Source organism: Mizuhopecten yessoensis, unplaced genomic scaffold (genome assembly GCF_002113885.1).
Source record: "Mizuhopecten yessoensis strain PY_sf001 unplaced genomic scaffold, ASM211388v2 scaffold10347, whole genome shotgun sequence".
In the NCBI taxonomy this organism is placed as follows: Eukaryota; Metazoa; Mollusca; class Bivalvia; order Pectinida; family Pectinidae; genus Mizuhopecten; species Mizuhopecten yessoensis.
The window spans coordinates 304,194-326,544 of NW_018408501.1; the positions used below are offsets into that span (position 1 = coordinate 304,194).

A 22,351-nucleotide genomic window follows, 5' to 3' on the forward strand; every position below is an offset into this window, starting at 1 on the left:
TTAAATTGTTGGACTAACTTTCGGCGACCCCTGCGGAATTCTGATGATACATTACGGGATCTGGCCAAGGTTGTGGATAAATCCTTCGGGGATAGAGAGATGAATTCCCAAGTGGACACTTGTGATTTGTTTCTGATTGTATGCCTAAAAGTACATTCTGTGGAGAGTTTCATACTTTATTTAGTATGCTTTGGACCTGTGTAAGATCATCATGGGACCCAAACAAAGGAGCAAACATCGGTCTATGCCATACGATTTGAGCATGCCGGACAATTGGACCGCTAAACAACTCTGACAAGAATTGTCTTAGCTAGGCATTACGACTCCATCGACTACCAAGAAAGCTCAGCTTATAGCGATGTTTAAAGAGCAGTCATCCATCAGCAGTTCTGATGGTCAGTCATCTGTCACGGAGAATCGACAACCACTTGGGTGGATACAGAACTCTCTAACCCAGAATGCAACAGAAGTCGTAAACAACCAAGATGGCGTCTTATCCGGCATTTCACACCTGTCAGACACGATCTCGACCAGACTGGCTGATTCCCTGTCAACCATTCGGGAAGACATGCAGCGGATGCAATCTCGCATTAATTCTTTAGAAGGAAGACTTCCCCAGCAGCTTTGGTAGGTAGTTCCAGGTAATCTGCGAGGGATGCCACCCCGGTACCACCAAACACGACGCTCCTGGATTTCCTCGGACAATTTCGTCAGGACACAGTACGGATACTCCGCGGAATCCCTCCACTTCGTGGAAGTTATTTCTCCAGCCGTACGCCGTATCATTACAGAAGGTAAGGACGTTAACCTTGCTGCCATATTTCACAGGCTCCTAATGGGGATGGGGTTACAGAATCGAAACCGGACCCCAGACTAATGAAAACTCTGACGATAGGCGAATTCATACAGGCATTCGGTATTTACAAACACATCATGTGTCAATCGTTTCCCTCCAGACCTGAAGAACTGAACTTATATGTGAGGGATATAATCGACATGGTATCAAGGTATGGGTAAGCCAGTTTCTACGAATATCATAAGCAATTTAGTGCCAAGGCTGCAGCCTACCTCACTTACCAAAACATTCGAGTAGATTGGTCTATCAGGAATAATGCACTTTTCTGCAACATTTTTGCCAACTTGAAACCAGTCAGCTGCCATATATGTAACAGTGTTAGTCACAAGGCAGGGTTTTGCCCACAGACAACAATGAACAATCAACAACAGCGCCACAGTAGTAGCAACACAGACAAACATGGCAGAATTAAAAAGCTCCATCAGGGAAAAGAGATCTGCAACAATTATAATTACAAGGGCTGTCATAGATTCCACTGCAACAACCTACATGTGTGTATCGTATGTTTAAAGGATCATTCTAAGGGAGACTGCACATCTCAGGATTTCATTTCAGACAAGAGTTCCGCGGGGCGGAACAATATACGCCCGCCGAAGGCCATATAGTGTTATATACTTTCTTACATTGAAATAAGATCTGCATTCAAAGAGTGGTTAGCTGACATGCTATAAAAATGTAGGAGAAAATCTCCTTTTCAAGGAAACACAACAACATATCATGATTATTTAGCCTACTAAGTTTCAAAGAAATCCGTCAAAAAATGTAGGAGGAGATCTCCGGACAAAAAATCAAATGCTGAAATGAACAAAGGGCAATAACTTTTGGAAAAATTGTTGAATCAAAATTCTTTTGATGGAAACACAAATTAATATCATGATTATAATGTATACCAAGTTTCAAAGAGTTCGGTCGAAAAATGTAGGAAAAGATTGCCAGACAAACAAAAGTTTACGCCGGACAGACAACGCCATACCATAATAATACTCCCGTCAAATTTGACGGGCGTATAAAAACAATACAGGTCAAGGTAGCTGGTTGTGCAAAACAGACATTTCTGATGCCTTTAAACTGATACCCATTCATCCCTTTTTGTGGCCATTCCATGGGATCATGTGGGACAGTAACTACTATTTTTATACCAGGCTGGTGTTTGGAAGCCGATCGAGTCCGAAGATTTTTGATAATCTATCAATTGCTATTAGCTGGATCGCTACAAATAGATATAATATACCTAATGTGCTACACCTTCTAGATGATTTTCTAACAAGGGATGCACCTAATCAGCATGCTGATCAAACTATGGCCAGACTCATGGATGTTTTCAGAGAGCTAGAAATTCCTATAGCAAAACACAAGACAGCAGGGCCTACTACTGCATTAGAATACATGGGAATCATGTTGGGTTCAGCAAACATGCAAGCTCGTCTACCAGAAGAAAAAATAATTTGCATCTGTGATTTGCTGGCAGACTTTAAAGGGAGAAAGTCATGTACAAAGAGAGAACTCCTAAGCCTGGTAGGTCATTTAAACTTTGCTAGTCGTGTTGTTCCGCATGGTCGTTCTTTTGTGTCATATTTGATAAGACTGTCTACTGAAGTTAGAGAACTGCATCATCACATTAAACTGTCAATAGAATATAGACTAGACCTGGAAATGTGGACCAATTTTTAACACAGTGGAATGGGGTGTCTTTTTTCCTTCATGATTATGTTACATGCATTTATACACTGATGCTACAGATAAAGGATTTGGAGGTATTTATGGCAACAAATGGTTCCAGGGCAGCTTCCCAGATGACTTGACTATGGAGGGAGAAAGAATTTCAATGGCATTCTTGGAACTTTACCCTATTGTGATGACATGCGTGTTGTGGAGACAAGAATGGGCTAAGAAATGGATAGTATTCCATTGTGATAACATGTCTACAGTAGATATCATTAACAAAGGCAAGTCTAAAGTGAGTGTCATTATGAAACTAATTAGGAAATTAACTTTGTGCTAGGCTTATTTTAACTTCATGGTGCATGCAGAACATATTCCAGGAGTTGATAATTCTATAGCAGATGCCATTTCTCGATTCCAGATGACAAAGTTCCTCAAACTTGCACCATGGGCAGATCTTCAACCAACTCCATGCCTACCAGCGGCCAGTCTGTTGACGCTAGGAGAGATCAAGTGAATCAGCTATGGGACTCTGCAGCGAGCCCTCAAACAGCAAGAACCCACGCAATAGCAATCCAACACTTATTACGCTTCATCGCCTTGTGTGGCATAGTGGTGTCGTTTGGACAATTGCCGCCCTTATCGGAAGACCTTCTGATATATTTTGTATCCTACTGCCATTTCAGCTTAGGTTTACAGTTTGCGACAATCAAACTCTATTTAGCCGTAATTCGTTTTCATTATCTCAAGATGGGTCTGGGCAACCCTTTTGTACATTCAGAGAAACTAACATGCATTTTACGTGGGATCAAAAAGAGTCAAGGTGGTTTGTCAACACCTAAGCGTTTTGCCATTACCTTTGAAATTTTAAAACGCATGTGTGAGGTACTACAAGAGAAACAATTTTCCACTGCTATGGACTTAATGTTATTATGTGCTTGTCAAATGGCATTTTTTGTTTTTTTGAGATGTGGCGCATTTACAGCCAAGTCAAATACATGTACACAAGATATACTATGCATTAGAGACATCACTATGTCCAGTGACCTATCGTCATACTGTATTCTGTTGAGAAGTTCAAAAACTGATCCATTCAGACAAGGAGTTCAGATTTCTATTTTTATAAACAATGCACCTCGGGTTTGTCCAGTGAAAACTATGATTAAATAAAGCATCTCCTTTATTTGTGGAACCCAATAACTCTGTTTTAACAAGAGATCATTTCATAACTTATGTTAGACACATATTGTCCGTCCTTGGTATAGATAGCTCTAAATACTGTGGACATTCCTTTCGGATAGGTGCAGCTACCACTGCTGCTTCAACTGGTGTAGAGGATCCTATGATTCAAACTTTAGGTCGCTGGACATCCAACTGCTACTCCCGTTCCATTAGAACAGCAGTAGAGGTGATTAAAGCAGCACAAAATCAGATGTGTAAGAAGTAAATAAAAACAAACAAACAAAAGGGTTTTTTTCTCCTATGTATTATATAATTATCTTTCTCTTGACGTATTCGACACTGGTCTCTATTCCAATCACTTTGGCCTTATAAATTCAACATTTTTGAATTTTTACCCCAATTCAGACATAGTGATTACAGTTACACTTTTCATATTTTTACTTATTGTATTAAGTAACCAATATTAATCTATATATATATACCAGTCAGGCTCACCTGTCCACAGGTACTTCATACAACCATAGACATGCTGGGCTTCCCCCAGTGTCCATGTCTACTATGAAACTTTCATTCATCTAGAAACTGTCTTTCTAGAATCGAAACAAACATGCAGAGTAGCCCCTAAGATTGCCAAAGATTATAACTTTTTTAGTAAATATATATATAGTAGATTTTGTAGTTGAAACAAATGAAACGAACAATACAATCTTGATCTTACTTGGACTTTGTGTTATTTGTATAAAATTTGAATTTATTTAATTTAAGTTTATACAAATGCATATCTAAGGTATTCTATCTCCTGGACCTCCAGAGTTAGGATGCATAATTTGTTACACTGATGAAACATTTCAGGAAATTGTCCATTTAACAAATTTGAATGCCGATCGAAAGCGAGCCACTGATCCAGGTAGGCACAAAGGTGTGTGGTATGACGTAACCTTGCCAGAAATAAAAGCTTTTAATGGAATTTGTATGCTGATGGAAGTGATGAAGTCGATCGAGAGGAAATGTATTAGTCAGAAAGTGATGAGGTTTGGATGGTGGGGTCCAAGTTTGGTGACATTTTATCCAGGAACCGCTACTTTCAAATAACGAGTTTCAGGTGTGCAGAGTCCAGGTGCAAATCAAGGTAGATCTAGGTTACTTGATATATTACAAGGCATCAATACCCAGAGGTGTTACATCCAGAAATAGTGAATGTATGTTGGGGAAAAACAGTTTCTAACTCTTCATGGAACAAAAACATTTATGTTTGATCATTTACATGTGAACTGGTATATCTCGTTAATGTTACTTGAAGTTTAATGATTCATTAAGCGTGGTTTATGACATTAAGTATTTCCATCTCAACTGAGCTCGGGAGATACACATCAACAATACATTTGACCACACTATCAGGTCTATACTCAATGTCCAGCTTAAGGGCCATGTGCAGGGAGGGGTGCGCACGATCCCCTTTTTCCACATGTCCCTTAGGGCTCAGGGCGATCACGTGACCACTGACCAGTGTCCAGTTTTGCGTCACCTCCCATGCAGCATCAGCAATCTGTTTTCATTTATTCATTATCATAACGCATACTTAACCAACGCTTAATCTATCTTGTACTTATTTCTTAAGATAGAAAATCGAGTAATACTGACGATGGTATAGTTTATTGGATGTGATTTGGTGTTTCGAAGGATAACTAGTCGGGAGAAACTCTTATCAACAGAAAGTGCTTCCGAAACATGGCGCCCAAACAAAAACGTCAACGGACCACGGGCAAAGCTCTGGACATGAACAATTACATGAATTGGGGAGTAACACAACTTAGACATGCATTAGCGGGAATTGGACTAGTAACTTCCCCCACGTTCCCCTTGGCAACGTTAAGGAAACTTTATTCAGACAATGTGGTGAATGTTTCGAGGAACGCGGCCAGACCTGTAGCTCAGCCTCTGGACCGTCCGACTACCGTTTCTACTTGATCTACCCACGTAGAAGTGGTGTCAGGAACCGAACATCATACACAGAATGTTGATTCAACAGTGATTAGGCCTTCAGAAGACCTTCGAAAGACCTTTGAACAGCAGCAATTGTAATTGACAATGCCCGGGCGGAAGACTACTTTTCTCCGCGTAGTGAGCGCGCCAGTACAACAACCAGTGAAGCGGCCGCGCGTAGGAATTTGACAGAATGCTCCCAAACACAGGAGAGTTCCACGGGGAATTCCCCAAACAACATGGCGTCGCCCATGCTCAAAACTTTGTGCGAAACAATGTCTGGTATGCAGAACGTCCTTGTCCGACTTCTCGGGGACAAGGAGAAAGTCCAGAAGCCCTTCACGCTCGAGGACAGTTACAACCCCTGCAATGTAAGTGCCACAGCTCCGGTAAGTGCCAGCCTAGAATCGCACAACGTGACAGGCCCAGTTGCCTCGGAGGACATTCCTCAAATGGATTTAATGGCGCCGCCATTACGCCGACAAATCGTTGAAGGTAAGGACACCAATCTAGCCTCCCTTCTTATTCCTTACTACGAGGTGCAGGAACAAACTTCCGCCTCGTACCAATCTCAGAATAACGACAACAGACTGCGTCAGTCCCTGTCTATAGGGGAGTTTATCACGGCTTTCGGACGTTATAAACGTGCAATGTGCCAGGCCTACCCGGCACGCAGGGAAGAACTCGACCAATATGAATCCATCATTGTAAGCATTTACAACGTATATGGCAGCTGCTTTTACGAGTACCATAAACTGTTTTCGTTGAAGAGTGCCAATGCTCTACATCTACATGGCCTCGGAATGTATTGGGGGAAACGTGATCGCGATCTGCTCCAGCTAGTGTCTTCAGGGGCGCAATCTAGAATGTGCAAGACATGTGGAGAGGTTTCTCATGACACCAATTATTGTCCGCATAACTCCCAACAAAAGATCACAAACTCTTCTTCTAACCAACACCAAACTGTAAAGAATCAAAAGGGAGTTGACGTGCGCGGTTGGAATAAAGTATTTCATAACGGGGCCGAAATATGCAATAACTTTAACTCCACCAAGGGTTGTTACAAAGAGGACAGCATGTGTTCATGGAGTCATGTATGTCTACAATGTAAGAGTAAGGCCCATGCAGCATGGGAATGCAAAAAGGGGGGCAAACAGAAAGATCAGGAATGACAACTAAAATCTTCACCGGACAGGGTACTTCCAAGTTCACGACAACAAACCAGTCATACCCCCGTCAATGTCAAACAGCTGTCTAGGGAATTAAAAACGCACAAAGACAAAACTTTTGTTAAATATCTGGTTGACGGTTTTACATATGGCCTTGACACTAAAGTTAATAGTGTAGATATTCCCACCAAAGTATGTAAAAACTTGCAGTCGGCGCTAACACAACCCTATGTCGTGACAGAATTACTAGAATCAGAACTGGAAAAGGGCTTTGTCGCGGGACCTTTCATTCTACCACCCTTCCCATCTTACCGTGTGTCTCCCCTAGGAGTAGCTCAAGCAAAATATTCAGATAATAACTGCCTGATTGTCGACCTATCCGCGCCACACAACGACGACGTACATAGCAGCATAAACAATTTAATCGACAAAAAGGAATGTTCATTATCATATGTAAGAATAGACGACGCTATTACACAATTAGTTATAAACGGACGAGGATCAAAAATGTGCAAGACTGATATTTCAGACGCCTTTAAGGTAGTACCTATCGCACCGACCCAACATCAGTTATTTTGCGTGCAATGGCAGGACAAATATTACTATTATACGCGGCTTGCATTTGGATGCAGATCCAGCCCAAAGATTTTTGATAACTTATCAGAGGCTATATGTTGGATCGCCCAGAACAATTACGGTATCAGTTTCATTTTACACCTACTTGATGATTTCTTAACAGTTGACAAACCAGACTGTGACGCAAATAAAACTATGAACTCACTGTTGTCAATATTTGAGAAACTAAACATTCCAATTGCTAAGCACAAAACCGTAGGACCTACAATGGTTCTAGAATATTTGGGTATCATACTCGATTCAGACAACATGGTAGCAAGACTGCCACAGGTTAAAATAGACAGAATACGGCAATTATTGATAGAATTTTCACAAAAGAAATCATGTACTAAACGCGAAATGCTACAATTGCTGGGACATCTTACCTTCGCAAGTCGTGTTATCCCCGCGGGCCGATCATTTATTTCATACCTATTGGCCTTGGCTCATTCTGCTTAGGAGTTACATCACTACGTTCATCTTAATATGGAATGCCGTGAAGACATGTTTATGTGGATCACATTTCTATAGCAGTGGAATGGAGTATCTATGTTCCAAGACACAGGGCGCATCAAGGCTTCAGACATGTCGTTATATACCGATGCTTCATCTACCATAGGATATGGAGTTTTTTTCCGAGGATATTGGTTTTGTTCTACATGGCCAGAAGAATTTCCATTAATAAATGATGACAAATTATCCATGGCATTCCAAGAACTTTACCCGATTGTGGTAGCAGCCATTTTGTGGGGGCATTGGTGGACCAACAAACGTATTATATTTTTTTGTGACAATGAATCCACTGTGCACATTATTCGAAAGGGCCGGTCAAAAATTCAATCAATTATGCAGTTAATGAGACAATTAACATGGTATGCAATCAAGAACAATTTTGCTATACATGCAGAACATGTACCTGGGAAAGACAATAATATAGCTGATGCATTGTCTCGATTGCAGCTGCAGCGATTCCGTCACTTGGCCCCAGGAGCACAGCCACACCCCTGCCCTTGTCCTCCAATCTCAACAGTGATGTGGAATTACAGCAGGAGGTAGGAAAACTGATCGATCAGTCAGTAGCATCATCAACAAGGAAGAGCTACTACACAGGTTTTACGACTTTTATGAGGTATTGTGCTTTAAACAATCTGACAAAACCCGGATCTACAGCCTTACCCCCTTGTCAGAACAAACGTTAATTCAGTTCGTTACATTCTGCAGCTATGTACTCAAGCTTCAATTTTCTACCATAAAACTGTATTTATGCGGTATTCGATTCCAATATTTATCTCAAGGAGTGACTAGTCCATTCTACGCTTGCGACGCTAATCAAGGCACAACAGGGACATTAGCCCGACTTCAACTGGTGATGAACGGCATTAAAAGATCGAAGGCACACTCAACTAAACGGATACGTTATCCTGTGACCTTCCAGGTGCTGTCGTTGTTATGTAACCGGTTACGTAATGGTTTGTTCGACACCAATACTAATGCCATGATGGAAACCATTTGCATTACAGCGTTCTTTGGATTCCTTCGGTGTGGAGAATTCACATGTACGTCCAAATTCGACCCCGAAGTGAATTTAACCATGGGTGATATCACTATTTATCACGATCATGCTATTCTCGCCCTCAAGAGATCTAAAACAGATCCTTTCTGGCAAGGTGTTAATATTAAACTGTTTTGTAATGGTAAAAGGATTTGTCCAAAATGTGCACTCGAACGACACTTACAAGCATCAAGTAGGGAAGGCAGAGCCATCCCCACCCACCCCTTGTTCGTATCGAACAATGGCAAGGCATTGACCAGGTGTGATTTCATTAATTTGTTACGTCAAACTCTTCAGGCTTGTGGTCTGCCTCAGAACCTATACTCCGGTCACAGTTTCCGGTCAGGTGCAGCAACAAGCTCGGCGGAAAGTCGGACGGAAGATCACCTTATCAAAACAATGGGTAGATGGTCATCGGATTGCTATTGTCGATATATTCACACACCCGATTCCGCCATCAAACAGGCTCAACAATCCATGTCGGGATCACAGACATAATAGACACGTTGTGATAATAAGGGAACATCCTCCAGCATAGTTGGTTACGACATGCTCTAATATTAGTAACAAGGTGAGCCTCAATTGGCCAGAGTGATATTCTAAGTTATACACGTGCTGTGTACTATATAACATCACCTATACTTTCTGTTTACTCTAGATGATAGTAATTGAGAGTACATCATATAAGGAGTGTTATCACATGTTCAACTATATAACCCAGATCATGGCTACAGTACAAGCCCCGCACCATGTGGAACCCACCCAGGTCCATATAACTTGCAATGGAACCAACACGTACAATCACAAGGCTGTTTCATTACGTAGCTAATTCTGTAAAATCAACCTACTGAGGGACCCCTTGAGATGACGTAGAGGTCACGTGGTTCAGTGCTTAGAGAGTTATTTGGTTCAGAAAGACGTATTCATAAATCTATAAATCAAACTTAACATTTCAACGGAAATTCAACAGAGCCAGACTTCGTAACAACTACGACAGGATAGAGTGTTTATTCAGGACTCTTTCTATAGTGGACTCAACCGTGGTATCAGCACGTGGTTGCTTTACAAGGTTTGTTTACCTTTCGGTGTTCGGGTCACTGACTTCGGGGTTTGACCCCACACACTTGCGCTGATTTAACATCAATTCTGGTGACAGCGATGGAGCCCAATTCTGGGACAAATTTCGTGCGTATACCCAATTCTGGGTCGAACATTTCGCCAGGCCGGTCCATTGAGACCCAGAACTTAGTGTCAGACGATGTCTGCACAGTCGAGGCCACACTGGAGAACATTGAAGGCGGCCATTTTGTTGGCGCCAGGCCTTCGTCTTCGACGAGTCGCATAAATTATGCTAATGAGCAAACGCGAGATGTGCGCGAGACTCGGCGAGAGGCTCCAATGACAACTTCCGGTTCCGTTTGTGTAGAACAACAACTGCTTCAGCAAAATGCGCTGATGATGAGACTAATGTCGCAAATGGCAGAGCAGAATAGTTTCAGGCAGAGTATTAGTGCAATGGCACAACACACTCGCGCACTGTCAGTGCATTCATTCACGGACCTGCTTGATCAGGAGTCCAACGAAGCTTCCAACGAAGCGAATGTTGATCATGAAATTGACAATGAGATGGGTGATGATCAAGATAGCACTCATGACGGAGAAACGGTTGAAGAATTCGGCCAAGACATTGAGCCGGACGACGCCGAGGCTTTGCTAGATAGAGACAATATCATGGGTGACATGGAACTCTTCTACAATCAACGGGAGAAGTGCTCACCAAACATCAGTGCTCGTCTAGCGAAACTGGTGAATGATGGAATCCAGTCCCAGATTGGCGAGGACAAAAGGAAAGACCTCCTTAACAAACACCTGCGACCAGGTAATTGTGAAAACTTGGTGGTACCTAGAGTGAACAAAGGTATCTGGACAACGTTGTCCAGGAAGGCCAGAGACACAGACATAAAATCTCAAAATTCACAAAGCCTCATTTGTAAGGCGTTCTTCCCCCTACTGCACTTAACAGGACAATCTGTTAAAAGGGACTAACACTGGCCTGGACCGGGATACCACAAAAGGGTGTTTTAACCTGGCTAATGACTCCTTCAAAATGCTCCAGGTAGCATTCAGCGACATGTCGCAACGTCGGAGATTTGCGCTGCGGCCAGAGCTGTCAACAGAGTATAAGGCGCTGTGTTCATCGGACAATCCGGTGACAGAGAGTCTCTTTGGAGACGATCTTGAAAAGCAAATAAAGGACATAAGTGATGCTCAGCGGGTGAGTAAGAAAATCGCGCAAAAACCTCAAAACAGAGGGCACAGATTCATGCCGTACACCAGAGGCAACACCCACAGACGAGGAGGATACCAGGCGCCAGCGTCAGGGTATCAAGGGCAATCGACAGGGTACAGCCAGTCGGGATCCAAGCCCTACTCTAGGGGTGGCAGAGGCCATGGACACAGATCCAGGGGTGCTTTTTTAGAGAATCGCTTCCCCAATTATATAACCACCGTGCATAAATATGAGGACACGATCAGTTACGAACACTTAGGTTATTACATTTGGTAGGAAGTATACTTATATATACACGTGACATTTTAAAAGCATATTGTGTAACCAATTAAAATATTATTTCAAAAAATTGTACCATGTAAAATTGTGTTGCCATGACAAACGTTAACATCATTATCGTAGTAACCTTCCTTTAATATTGTATTTTCATTTTTATATATATATATAGACTTGGGGACACTCAGCTGTTCTTCTTAATTCATCATTCACATCTGAGTTTTGGACTTGTTATGTTTTATAACATCTTTCCCCAAGTTCAAATAATTTCATATATCAATTCATCATTCGATTCATGAGATATTCAGATCTCAAGGTTACATAACAAAGAATCTCACAAGTTCTTGCAAACATTTGCACGGTACTGTCTCATGTACTGTGATGGAATTCACTGCTGGGTGGATTTCCGGATTTGTGAGAGCGTCACGTAGTGTTCTCGAAGAGTTCCTGTAACTTGCATTACGGCAGTTTATCAGTCCCCCTCCAGCTGAGCGAGGGCCATGCAGCGGCTGAATCATCTATACTGGTGGTCACCTTACACTGTCGCACACTGATCAGGTCCAGAATAGGGTGGCCACAACTCAGAAAGATATAAATCTACTTATTGATAGTCATCATCTGACTCATACAAATTTCAGTAAATGATTCAAAAAATTTGTATAAGGGGAACAGCGGAGTTAGTGTTCAAGTATTTAATGTGAAAGTTGCCAGCATTTGCATCTAAACTTTTATCTCAGTGTATAAAATGACAACAACAACACAATAAGAGTATTTAAACATGATTCAAATCAAAGACTAGAATTATGTCAGTGTGACATTACAGCCGCTCACCACTTTAAATTTAATTGCTTCAGTGACACGTTGAGCATCAATATCTACTATAATACCTCGGATATGTGTTCTGTATTCTGCTAATTGAAAAATCAGGTCATGTGATGATGTTGCCTATGGAATTTCCAAGATCAATCACCTCTTAAATGATGCATTAAAAACATTCTCCCTCTCCTCCTTTTTCACCCTCTTTAAGTGTGACGCATTATTGTAATTTTCATTAATTAGCATCCTCCGATGATGTGACATAAACATTTACGTGCATAATGGCAATCGGTGAATGGATAATAAAGAATAGGTGCATTTTGTGCTTGTGAAATGAAGGATAATTAACAGTAGTGGGAAAACATGCATGGATAAAAGAGACATTGTACTCCTTTTATTTTTATTTATTTTTTATTCATATCAATAATAATTATTAATATATAAAGTGACTTTATTTACTGTCATTGAATATACAAAATCTCACAAATGTTCTTGGAATATATTTGAATTATATTTCCCAATGCGACTTTACCAACGTAAGAGTTATTTCCCTTACACCGGATTAGATAATATTTTGACACAGCGCAAATTCTTGTCAAACAGCTGCGGCAGTTGTGTCATGTTCTTAAATTGATACATTTTCATAAATACATACACCAGAAAAAGTATGCTGTGTTATAGAAATGTTTGATAAGCATACACGGTTCACATATTGTCTCGTCTCAGAGCCATTCCCGTTATCAACCTAAGCACGATATGTCATATTACGTTACCGTTTGAAACATCAAAATAAAGGTTATACTTCATCACTCATACGGTTTATAAGTATATATATTTAATCTTCCTTCTACAGACAGCGTCAATGCTTGACAGTCTTCACATGTGCTTTCTCGAATCATGTGTGTTTCACACACTTAAACCTCCTCAGGCCTCAATCCGAGTTGCTAAAACGCCCAAACCCAGTGCACGAATTTCACCACCACAATACTTTATTTAAAGTATGGATTATTATTTGGAGAAGAATATCAGAAGACTTTATGTGAGTGTCAGAGATTCTACTTTCTATTTACGATAATGAAACTGTATAGCGGAAGCATGAAAGACTGAAATATGCGCACGCACCCCGAACGGAAGTGGGTCCGTCATTTCGTTCTCGGAACAGAATTAATAAGCCGCTCGGCTCTCGCCAAGAGCGGCTTAAAAACAATCAAATTAGGTTAATTAATAGAATTTCACCTGTATCCAGGTATTTTCACTGTTTTACCTGTGTTACTGACATATTTTTGGTATGAGTTGTTTACATTAGTATACTAGAGACTCTATACTTTAATTTGATATATATATAATACATGAAATTCCATCAATAAGTAAGTAAATGGCACCATAATTATCTACTGCACATTAAAACAATTAAAATTACTTGGTGTATAGCACTAGTAACCCTTAAGTTACATGGTGATGAAAGGGTTAAGCGTTGTACGTGGCAGATTTTTTTCAGACCATTTCCAACTTCGAGAGTAATGCACAATTTGATTGGTCATCAAAGGTCAGCACCAGCTGCAGCAAAATACACGCTAGTTGATTGTTTAATTTGGGCAGTTATTTCGATATCTGGCCCGTTTACATTTTTGGAAAACGAGGTGAGAGACATTTTTGAACTGGAGTCATTTTTGAACCCGCTTTATCATAGAAAGGGAAATCAGAAAAAAGTATGCACTTATACAGTGGGAAGATCTACTTTTTACTGTGATCGACACGTGTTGTATTCTTGTGCCACAGAAGAATGCTGGCGAATACCAATGTGGTGATTATAATAAAGCACGATACATTGGCAAAGTGTACAATGCCGTCATTTGTGATTTGAATGGTAAGTAAAATACAGTAACGATCACGATCAGTATATTTTATTCATATCTAGACACAATTATGTAACACAGACTATATTTGTTCATTCTGCCTGTTTACAGTAACGATAACAAAAACAATCGGTGTGAGGTGGGGGAATGAACGTTCGCGTCAGCCGTATCGTTATGTATGCGTTTTGAAAGCCTCGTGAAATCATTTTTTTATTTTTTATTTCCCTTAAAAGATCGTAAAACAGAGAATTTACGCATGTATTATATCAATATATAGATGTACAGAGTATATGGCCGAATCTACATTGTTTGTGAACCATCATTATGATGCATCAGATTGAGATTGCATGCTTAACCATGAACAAACAAATGTAAACAATAAGCCTTGCGGTAATCCGAGTCCACATATATAAATAAAGCATGTACATGTCGGGACATTCAGCGCAACTAAACATTTTTTATCATTAACATTCCTATATTTTTTTCTTGAAAGGAGCAAAATATGTATGTTGCAGAAAACAAAACAAAGCTTAATGAAATAAGGGATGATCCCATCAAGAGGAATGACATGAAGTTCCTGTACAATCACTACAGTATACTTATACTTTTTTGAAACTGTACTCTATATTGTACATAATTGATAATTTTGTTTCATGATTTCAGCACAGCCAGATGCAGGGAATAACATACAGCCAGATGCAGGGAATAAGATTAATGATGATGGTAAATTAATGTTTTTGAAATTTGCAAAAGATTATAAAATTTCGATTAAATATATTTTACATGTAACCCAGTGTACTTTGTACATATAATATATATACATGTATATGCACGTAGCCTACCTACGTACTGTGTTGTACAGTCAAGTGACCTTGACATTGTCCTTTGTTGTTATGTAAATGTCTGACACTGACCTGGACTTTGGACAGTACGCAATGCGACAACTTACGTAAGTAGTTTGATGGACTGGAAACACATATTGCAATTTCCCGCCTGTTCTTCCTTACTAACTTCCTGTTAAGCTGACCACCCTGATACGTGAGTCAGTATGTGTCTGGCTCCCGAGGGCGACACATCCCTTATAGATCTAGTATGGCCATGTTTCTACGACTATCATTGCCAGTTTGCCATGAAGGCAGCTGCCGCCCTCAGAGACAACAACCAAAAATTTCGTTGGGAACTGAAGGACCAAGGTCTCCTAAGTATGGTTGTAGGCAACACTAGAGTAAACACTTGTCAATTGTGTGGATTAACTTCCCACTCTACTCATTTCTGCCCACGACAGAGGGAGAAGTACAGCCATGGCCAGCACAGCAACAGTTATTCATCACCCTATGCTAAGAACACTAAAGGAGACAAGGAAACAGATAGGCTTGGATGCCCCAAAGTTAAGGTAAATGGAGCTGAAGTTTGTAACAACTTTAATGAAGGCGTGTCAATATGGGTCCAGTTGCGTATTTACTCACATCTGCTTAAAATGTAAATCGACTAGCCACGGGCTAAATCATGTAGGAAAACTGAAAAAATCAAGCAGAGACCAATAACCAATGACTCGAAGTTCAAGCTACGACACCCATCAACGTCAACAGACTCCGGTATGAGCTCAAAGGCCATACAGACAGAAAATTTGTGAATTATTTGTGTGAACGGCTTACTTACAGTTTTGACACTATGATCACCGATAACCCTCTACCAAGTAAGGAATGTAGAAATCTTCAGTAAGCCTTGAAAGACAAACAAACTGTGACAACCTTAATTAACAGTGAAGTGGCAAAAGGATTTCTACAGGGTCCTTATGACAAGCTCCCTTTCTCAACCTACAGAGTGAGTCCCATAGGTGTGGCTTATGGTAAATACTCGAGGAAAGCCCGTCTCATAGTGGACTTATCTTCACCTCATGATGACGAGGAACCCCCCAGCATCAACGACCTGATCGATAAAGATAGTTGTTCTCTCTCATACGTACGTATAGAAGACGCCGTTAAATTGATTCAACTATTAGGTAAAGACACAACTTTGTGCAAAACTGACATATCTGATGCATTTAAGCTGTTACCTATACACCCATCACAATGGCATCTGTGTGGGATATGTTGGCTGAATAAATATTACTATTATACACACGCTTGGCTTTTGGCTGTCGGTCAAGTCCGAAGATTTTTGACAACCTTTCATGCGCCATCTGTTGGATTGCACAGCACAACATTGGAAGTGCACACATATTACATCTTTTGGATGATTTCATCACTTTCGAAGAACCAGGTAAATGTGGGAATAGGAACATGACATTATTGTACCATATTTTCAATATCTTGAACATTCCTATGGCTCTTCATAAAACCTGTGGACCGGTGTCAGAACTGGAGTATTTAGGTATTATCTTGGACTCGCATCACATGGAGGCCAGACTTCCAGAGGACAAGTTAGAGAGGGACATAGAAATGTTGAAATCATTCCAAAATCGACAATCATGTACAAAAAGAGAATAATTGCAACTTTTGGGGCATTTGAATTTTGCTAGCAAAGTAGTGCTTCCAGGAAAAAGTTTTGTATCTTATATTATCAGGTTGTCTACTACAGTGAAAGCCTTGCATCATCATGTTAAAATCACCAAGGAGTGCAGGGAGGACATTAGGATGTGGCTAACATTTCTGCAGCGTTGGAATGGCTCAACTATCTTCTAAAACCCACAAGTCATAATATCTGAGGACATTCAATTGTACACAGATGCGTCAGGCACCCTGGGTTTCGGAGGGTACATGCAGCGAGAGTGGTTCGCACAGGCTTGGCCAGAGATGTTCCATAAACATATACAGTTTGAAAGACTTGTCTATATCATTCAAGGAACTTTATCCTATAGTAGTAGCAGCATTGATATAGGGTCATAAATGGAGAGGACTACGTATATTGTTTAGGTGTGACAATACAGCAACTGTAGCCATTCTTCAGAAACGACGGTCCAAAGCGTCATATATTATGCCATTAATGAGACGTTTGACTATGTGTGCAGCTATTAACTCTTTTGTTATCCAAGCATATACCAGGCAAGCACAATGTAATCGCAGATTCATTGTCTCGTTTACAGATGGCAAGATTCCGAATGCTAGCTCCAGAGGCCAACGCCCTTCCGTGCCAAGTACCACAGCCTGCAGAGGTCTTCTGGGACTAGAATCCGTCGTAGAAGACCTATGGAAGACAGCCGTAGCTCCCAGTACTAGACAAGCTTATGAAACCGGGTTTAAAACATTCCTCAGGTTCCTCCTGATGGCAGGTACTTGGCCCAATGTAAATCTGACAGACATGCAAGTCACAGAAGAGATGCTTATATACTTTGTGGCTTACGTACTGTTATAGTATCAATCTGTCGTATGCTACTATTAAATTATACGCGTGTGGTATCAGGTTCACGTGTCTAAGAAACAACATATCTTATCCTAGCAAAGCTAACTCTAGTCGTATGCATGCAGTGCTAGGAGGTGTTAAACGTACTCATACTAAGGTTAGCAGACCTCGGCACCCTATCACCTTTAACATACTCAAAGATACATGTGAATATTTACGGAAGAACTCAAATTCTTTTGAAGACTTGATGTTGGAGACGGCATGTATCGTGGCTTTCTTCGGCTTTCTGAGATGTGGTGAATTTACTGTGAACAAAAAATTCGAACATAGTGTTCATTTGTGCGTCAATGACATGACTATAAGGGATGAATGCGTAAGGTTACATCTAAAGAGCTCCAAAACCGACCCGTTTAGAGAGGGCGTAACCTTAAAATTATTCAAGACTGACAATGTGATATGTCCATATGTTACCTGTTCCAAATATCTCTCAGTCAGGCAACGACAGACCCCGGCTCCAGAGGATCCTTTGTTCGTTACTGATAATGGTAATGCCTTAACACGGACAATCTTTATTGAGAAATTCAGGCATGTACTGGAGTGCATTGGCATTAACTCTGACCTTTACAATGGTCATTCCTTTCGCATAGGAGCGGCAACTTCGGCTGCAGCAGCTCATATCGAAGCCCATCTTATCAAAGTGTTAGGGAGATGGTCTTCTGATGCATACTGCAGATATATTAGAACACCACAATCCTGCATTAGAGATGCACAGAAAGCACTCACCCATACTTGATAGAACATTATAATTAACAGCTTTTTTAACAGTAAATGTAACATTATTATAGCTTACATATAGTTTGACGTTTTCATACGCCTATGCTGCTTTATCAAGTGCAGGTTGCATACATACATATGAGGTCAGCATGTGGCTTCTCATATATATACTAATGTACGTTACATATACGTGACTGTTGGCACAACATACAGACTGATACATACTAAAAAAACGAGGTCAGCATTTGGCTGCTCGTTTAAGATATGTGACTTTTAATAGGGCAATATGTATACTATACAAGTATGAGGACAGCATTTGACTGCTCATACTCTCGTAGATAATCTGACCTCTATAGAGAGTTATCACTATGTCTTATATGATATGCTTATAGATTTGACGGCTACTTATAACAATGACTCGTGTATGATAACTATAAGTAACCTTTTTATATGTACATGTATATATTTGTTTTGGTTGCTTTTAAAAAAAAACAACTTAACATGCTTTTTCATTAAGGACACTATTTTTTGTAAAAACGTTAATAACCTAGGTCAGAAAACTATCTATCTATTAGAAGCCAATTTTGGGGCACTCAGTTACATTGTTCACTCAGTTACATTGTTCACTCAGTTACATTATTCACATAATACAACTAAGTTTTGGCCTTGTTTTCCCCAAAAATGTGATGATATATTTATTTCACAATATTCAGATATTAATGGAAATTATTCTATTACATAATATTGGGATACAACAACACAGACTGGAGCAATGTAACCAAAGAGTTACAGCCAGTCAGACTGGAGCAATGACTGGAGCAATATAGCCAAAGAGTTACAGCCAGTCAGACTGGAGCAATGTAGACAAAGAGTTACAGCCAGTCTGGGTAAAACATAAGATTATATAAAGTTAAAACATATAAGACGCTATTCGTCTTCGGGTCTGGCCTGCAATGCACCTAAAGAAGTAGATAAGGTGGAAACGGCTCCACCACTACTTATTACATCCTCGCACTCTATTTAGTGTAACAGCAAAGCCTGCACACATATAGAGAACCATGTAATTGCCAGCTTAGTCGAGGAATAGCGTAGACACTCTATACCGTCACTGAGTTTGCCCCAGAAATGCCAATTTTTTATGTTTTCAAATTGTATGTCAATGTATTCTTTTGTACGATGGAAATATCAATTATGTGTGATGTAGTTTGACTTTTCTATAAATGGTATATATACAACAGTAATTAAATGTTGTACATTAACTATTTAGTTATTATTTGTTCTATTTAAACTGGTAAGCAGAGTGTGTGAGTGCGTGTTCTACTTTCGGTTTCCATGTATATTGTCCGCGTTAGAGTCTGTTTCAGTGTTCAGGGTGTAAGAGTGGGTTTTTCGTACCCGTACAGAATAAAAGAACTAAACTCGACAGGTATTATCGTTGCTTGATTACGACCCGTGTGACATACATTTCAAATAGAATTTTCATTTTTACAGTATGTGTACATCAAAAGAAACAAACATTGTAATTTGATGATTATTATACAAATTAATATTGTTCCATTTTTGTATATATAAGATTTCTACTTGACAGATTTGGTCTTCCTTGGTGAGGCCAGGTTTGGGGTGAAGCTGAGACGGGATGATTATGATCGTGCCCACAAAACAGCCAAGACTGATGAAAAACTATTAACTCTGTCTCAATTTGATAGAGTTTCTTCTGTCAGAAGAGGAAAAGGCTTGTACAACCGTGTATGGAAACATCCAACACAAGAAGAAACCAATGGATGACAAAAAAGTTGGCGCATTGAAATGTAAATTTTTATCCTGGTGAATTATGATTAATTTCTGTATGCACTGTTTACCGTCACCAAGGTACTAGTATTTTTTCAAAGCATCAAGTATCTCCCTTAAACCTTTACCTGTTGGGTTCAACCTTTGTTTGCAAACAATAATTATAATCAATGCAGACTCTCATAATATAAAAGAGAACTGGCTAGATATTTTATATACATGTACTGGGTCAGTGTTACTCTGTAGTAGTCTACATTACTCACTTTATTTATTCTCTATCAGCTCATGTCATGGCTAGATGTGGGTCGAGTCCCGGAGACTTTAACTCAAAGTCGGCGAAAATAGTAACTTCCATCAACAACAAAATCCGAAATAAGATCAAAAGATATAGAGGCCTTTTTTATGGCCGAATGTCTCGCTATTTCCATATGATGTTTGTAATAGAGACATCACTTCAATCAAATAAATATGTTTCTGTATTGAGTCTTATGTGCCTTTCTCCCAACGGAAAAAAAGAAAGAATTTCTAGTGAACTTCCAGTGGAGAACAATGGTATTCCACTGGACAAACAGTGGAAAACCAGTGATATTCCAGTAGAGAACACTTGGTTTCCCACTGGAAAAACAGTGGAACTCCACTGGAAAACACTTGGAATACCATCCGCTGGAATACCATCCACTGGAATACCACTGTTTTTCCAGTGGAATTCCAGTGTTTTTCCACTGGAAAACTGGCAAAGTTTACCACTGGTTTTCCACTAGAAAAACAGTGGAATTCCACTGGAAAAACAGTGATATTCCAGTGGAGAACACTTGGTATTCCAGTGGAAAAACACTGGAATTCCACTGGAAAACTGGCAAAATTTACCACTGGAATTGTTGTGATGCTATAAATATAACAGTTCTGGTCCGCATTCCGGTTCCGGATACTCATTTAGTCACTGTCCTGTATTGCATTGTGGGTTGGTTATTAAAATGTCAGAATGGTCAACGCTGTGTTGATTGTTTGTTCTACAACAAACTTAGAAGAACACGACAGGAACTCCACTGGTTTTTCTGTGGGGCTGGGCCTCGATATCTTATTGTCTACACCGAGTTGAGGATGTTGATCCAGTTGGATTTGGTTTTGCTTATTAGTGTTACACCTGTCGTCTGCATAAACAACGATGGCGACTGGCAAGGAGATTTTGGAGGAATTGGCAGCAAGGAGACGAAACGTGTTATGGATGCAAGGGAATGATACAATAATGCTAATGATAATGAAGCTTTTTTGGAAAGACTTTTTACGTTTAATTGATACTGTTTTGTTTATATACATCATTGTTTTAGTTACCATTTTTATGAATATCAGTAAATGAAATATTTTTTTGTGCACATTTTGTTTATTTCAAAGGAAAAAAACATATGATAAAAAGTTTATGATATGACCATTTTGATATCACAACCCCCATAAGTCCCCGAGTCCTGATATCAGGACTCTCAGGCTGATATGGGGTGTGATATCAAAAAGGTCATAAAATAATCTCTAAATATTACCATCATAAGACTGGATATTGCCAACATAAGACTGGATATTGCCATCATAAGACTTGATATTGTCATCATAAGACTGGACATGCCAACATAAGACTGGATATTGCCAACATAAGACTGGAAATTGCCATCATAAGACTAGATATTGCCAACATAAGACTGGATATTGCCATCATAAGACTGAATATTGCCATCATAAGACTGGATATTGCCAACATAAGACTGGATATTGCCAACATTAGACTTGATATTGCCATCATAAGACTGGATATTGCCAACATTAGACTTGATATTTCCAACATAAGACTGGATATTTCCAACATTAGACTTGATATTGCCATTGCCAACATTAGACTGGATATTGTCATCATAAGACTGGATATTGCCAACATAAGACTAGATATTGCCATCATAAGACTGAATATTGCCATCATAAGGCCGCTCCCTGTTAGTATCGGATATGAATCGGAATTTACACTGGACACGGCATATCGTCAATTCCAACAAGAATCGGCTTCTGAAGGTGAGCAAACATTTAAACGTACACGTTTTGGGTACTCGTCCGAATCACTGCCCTGATTTGAAACCGTCTCTCCATCACTTCGTCAACAAATAATTTCTGGCCGAGATGTCAACCTTGCCGCTTTTCTTATTTCCT

General features: G+C 40.0%; 1 protein-coding gene across 1 annotated transcript; it reads left to right on the forward strand.

Moving 5' to 3' along the window:
* The first annotated feature begins 11,150 nt into the window (after nt 1–11,150).
* Nucleotides 11,151–20,844, forward strand: LOC110460281. Its single transcript, XM_021513105.1, has 5 exons — nt 11,151–11,294; nt 14,181–14,268; nt 14,921–14,980; nt 17,268–17,528; nt 19,962–20,844. Exons 1-5 carry the CDS (start codon nt 11,151–11,153, stop codon nt 20,156–20,158), a joined length of 750 nt encoding a protein of 249 aa, XP_021368780.1. The 3' UTR covers nt 20,159–20,844.
* The last annotated feature ends 1,507 nt before the right edge of the window (nt 20,845–22,351 follow it).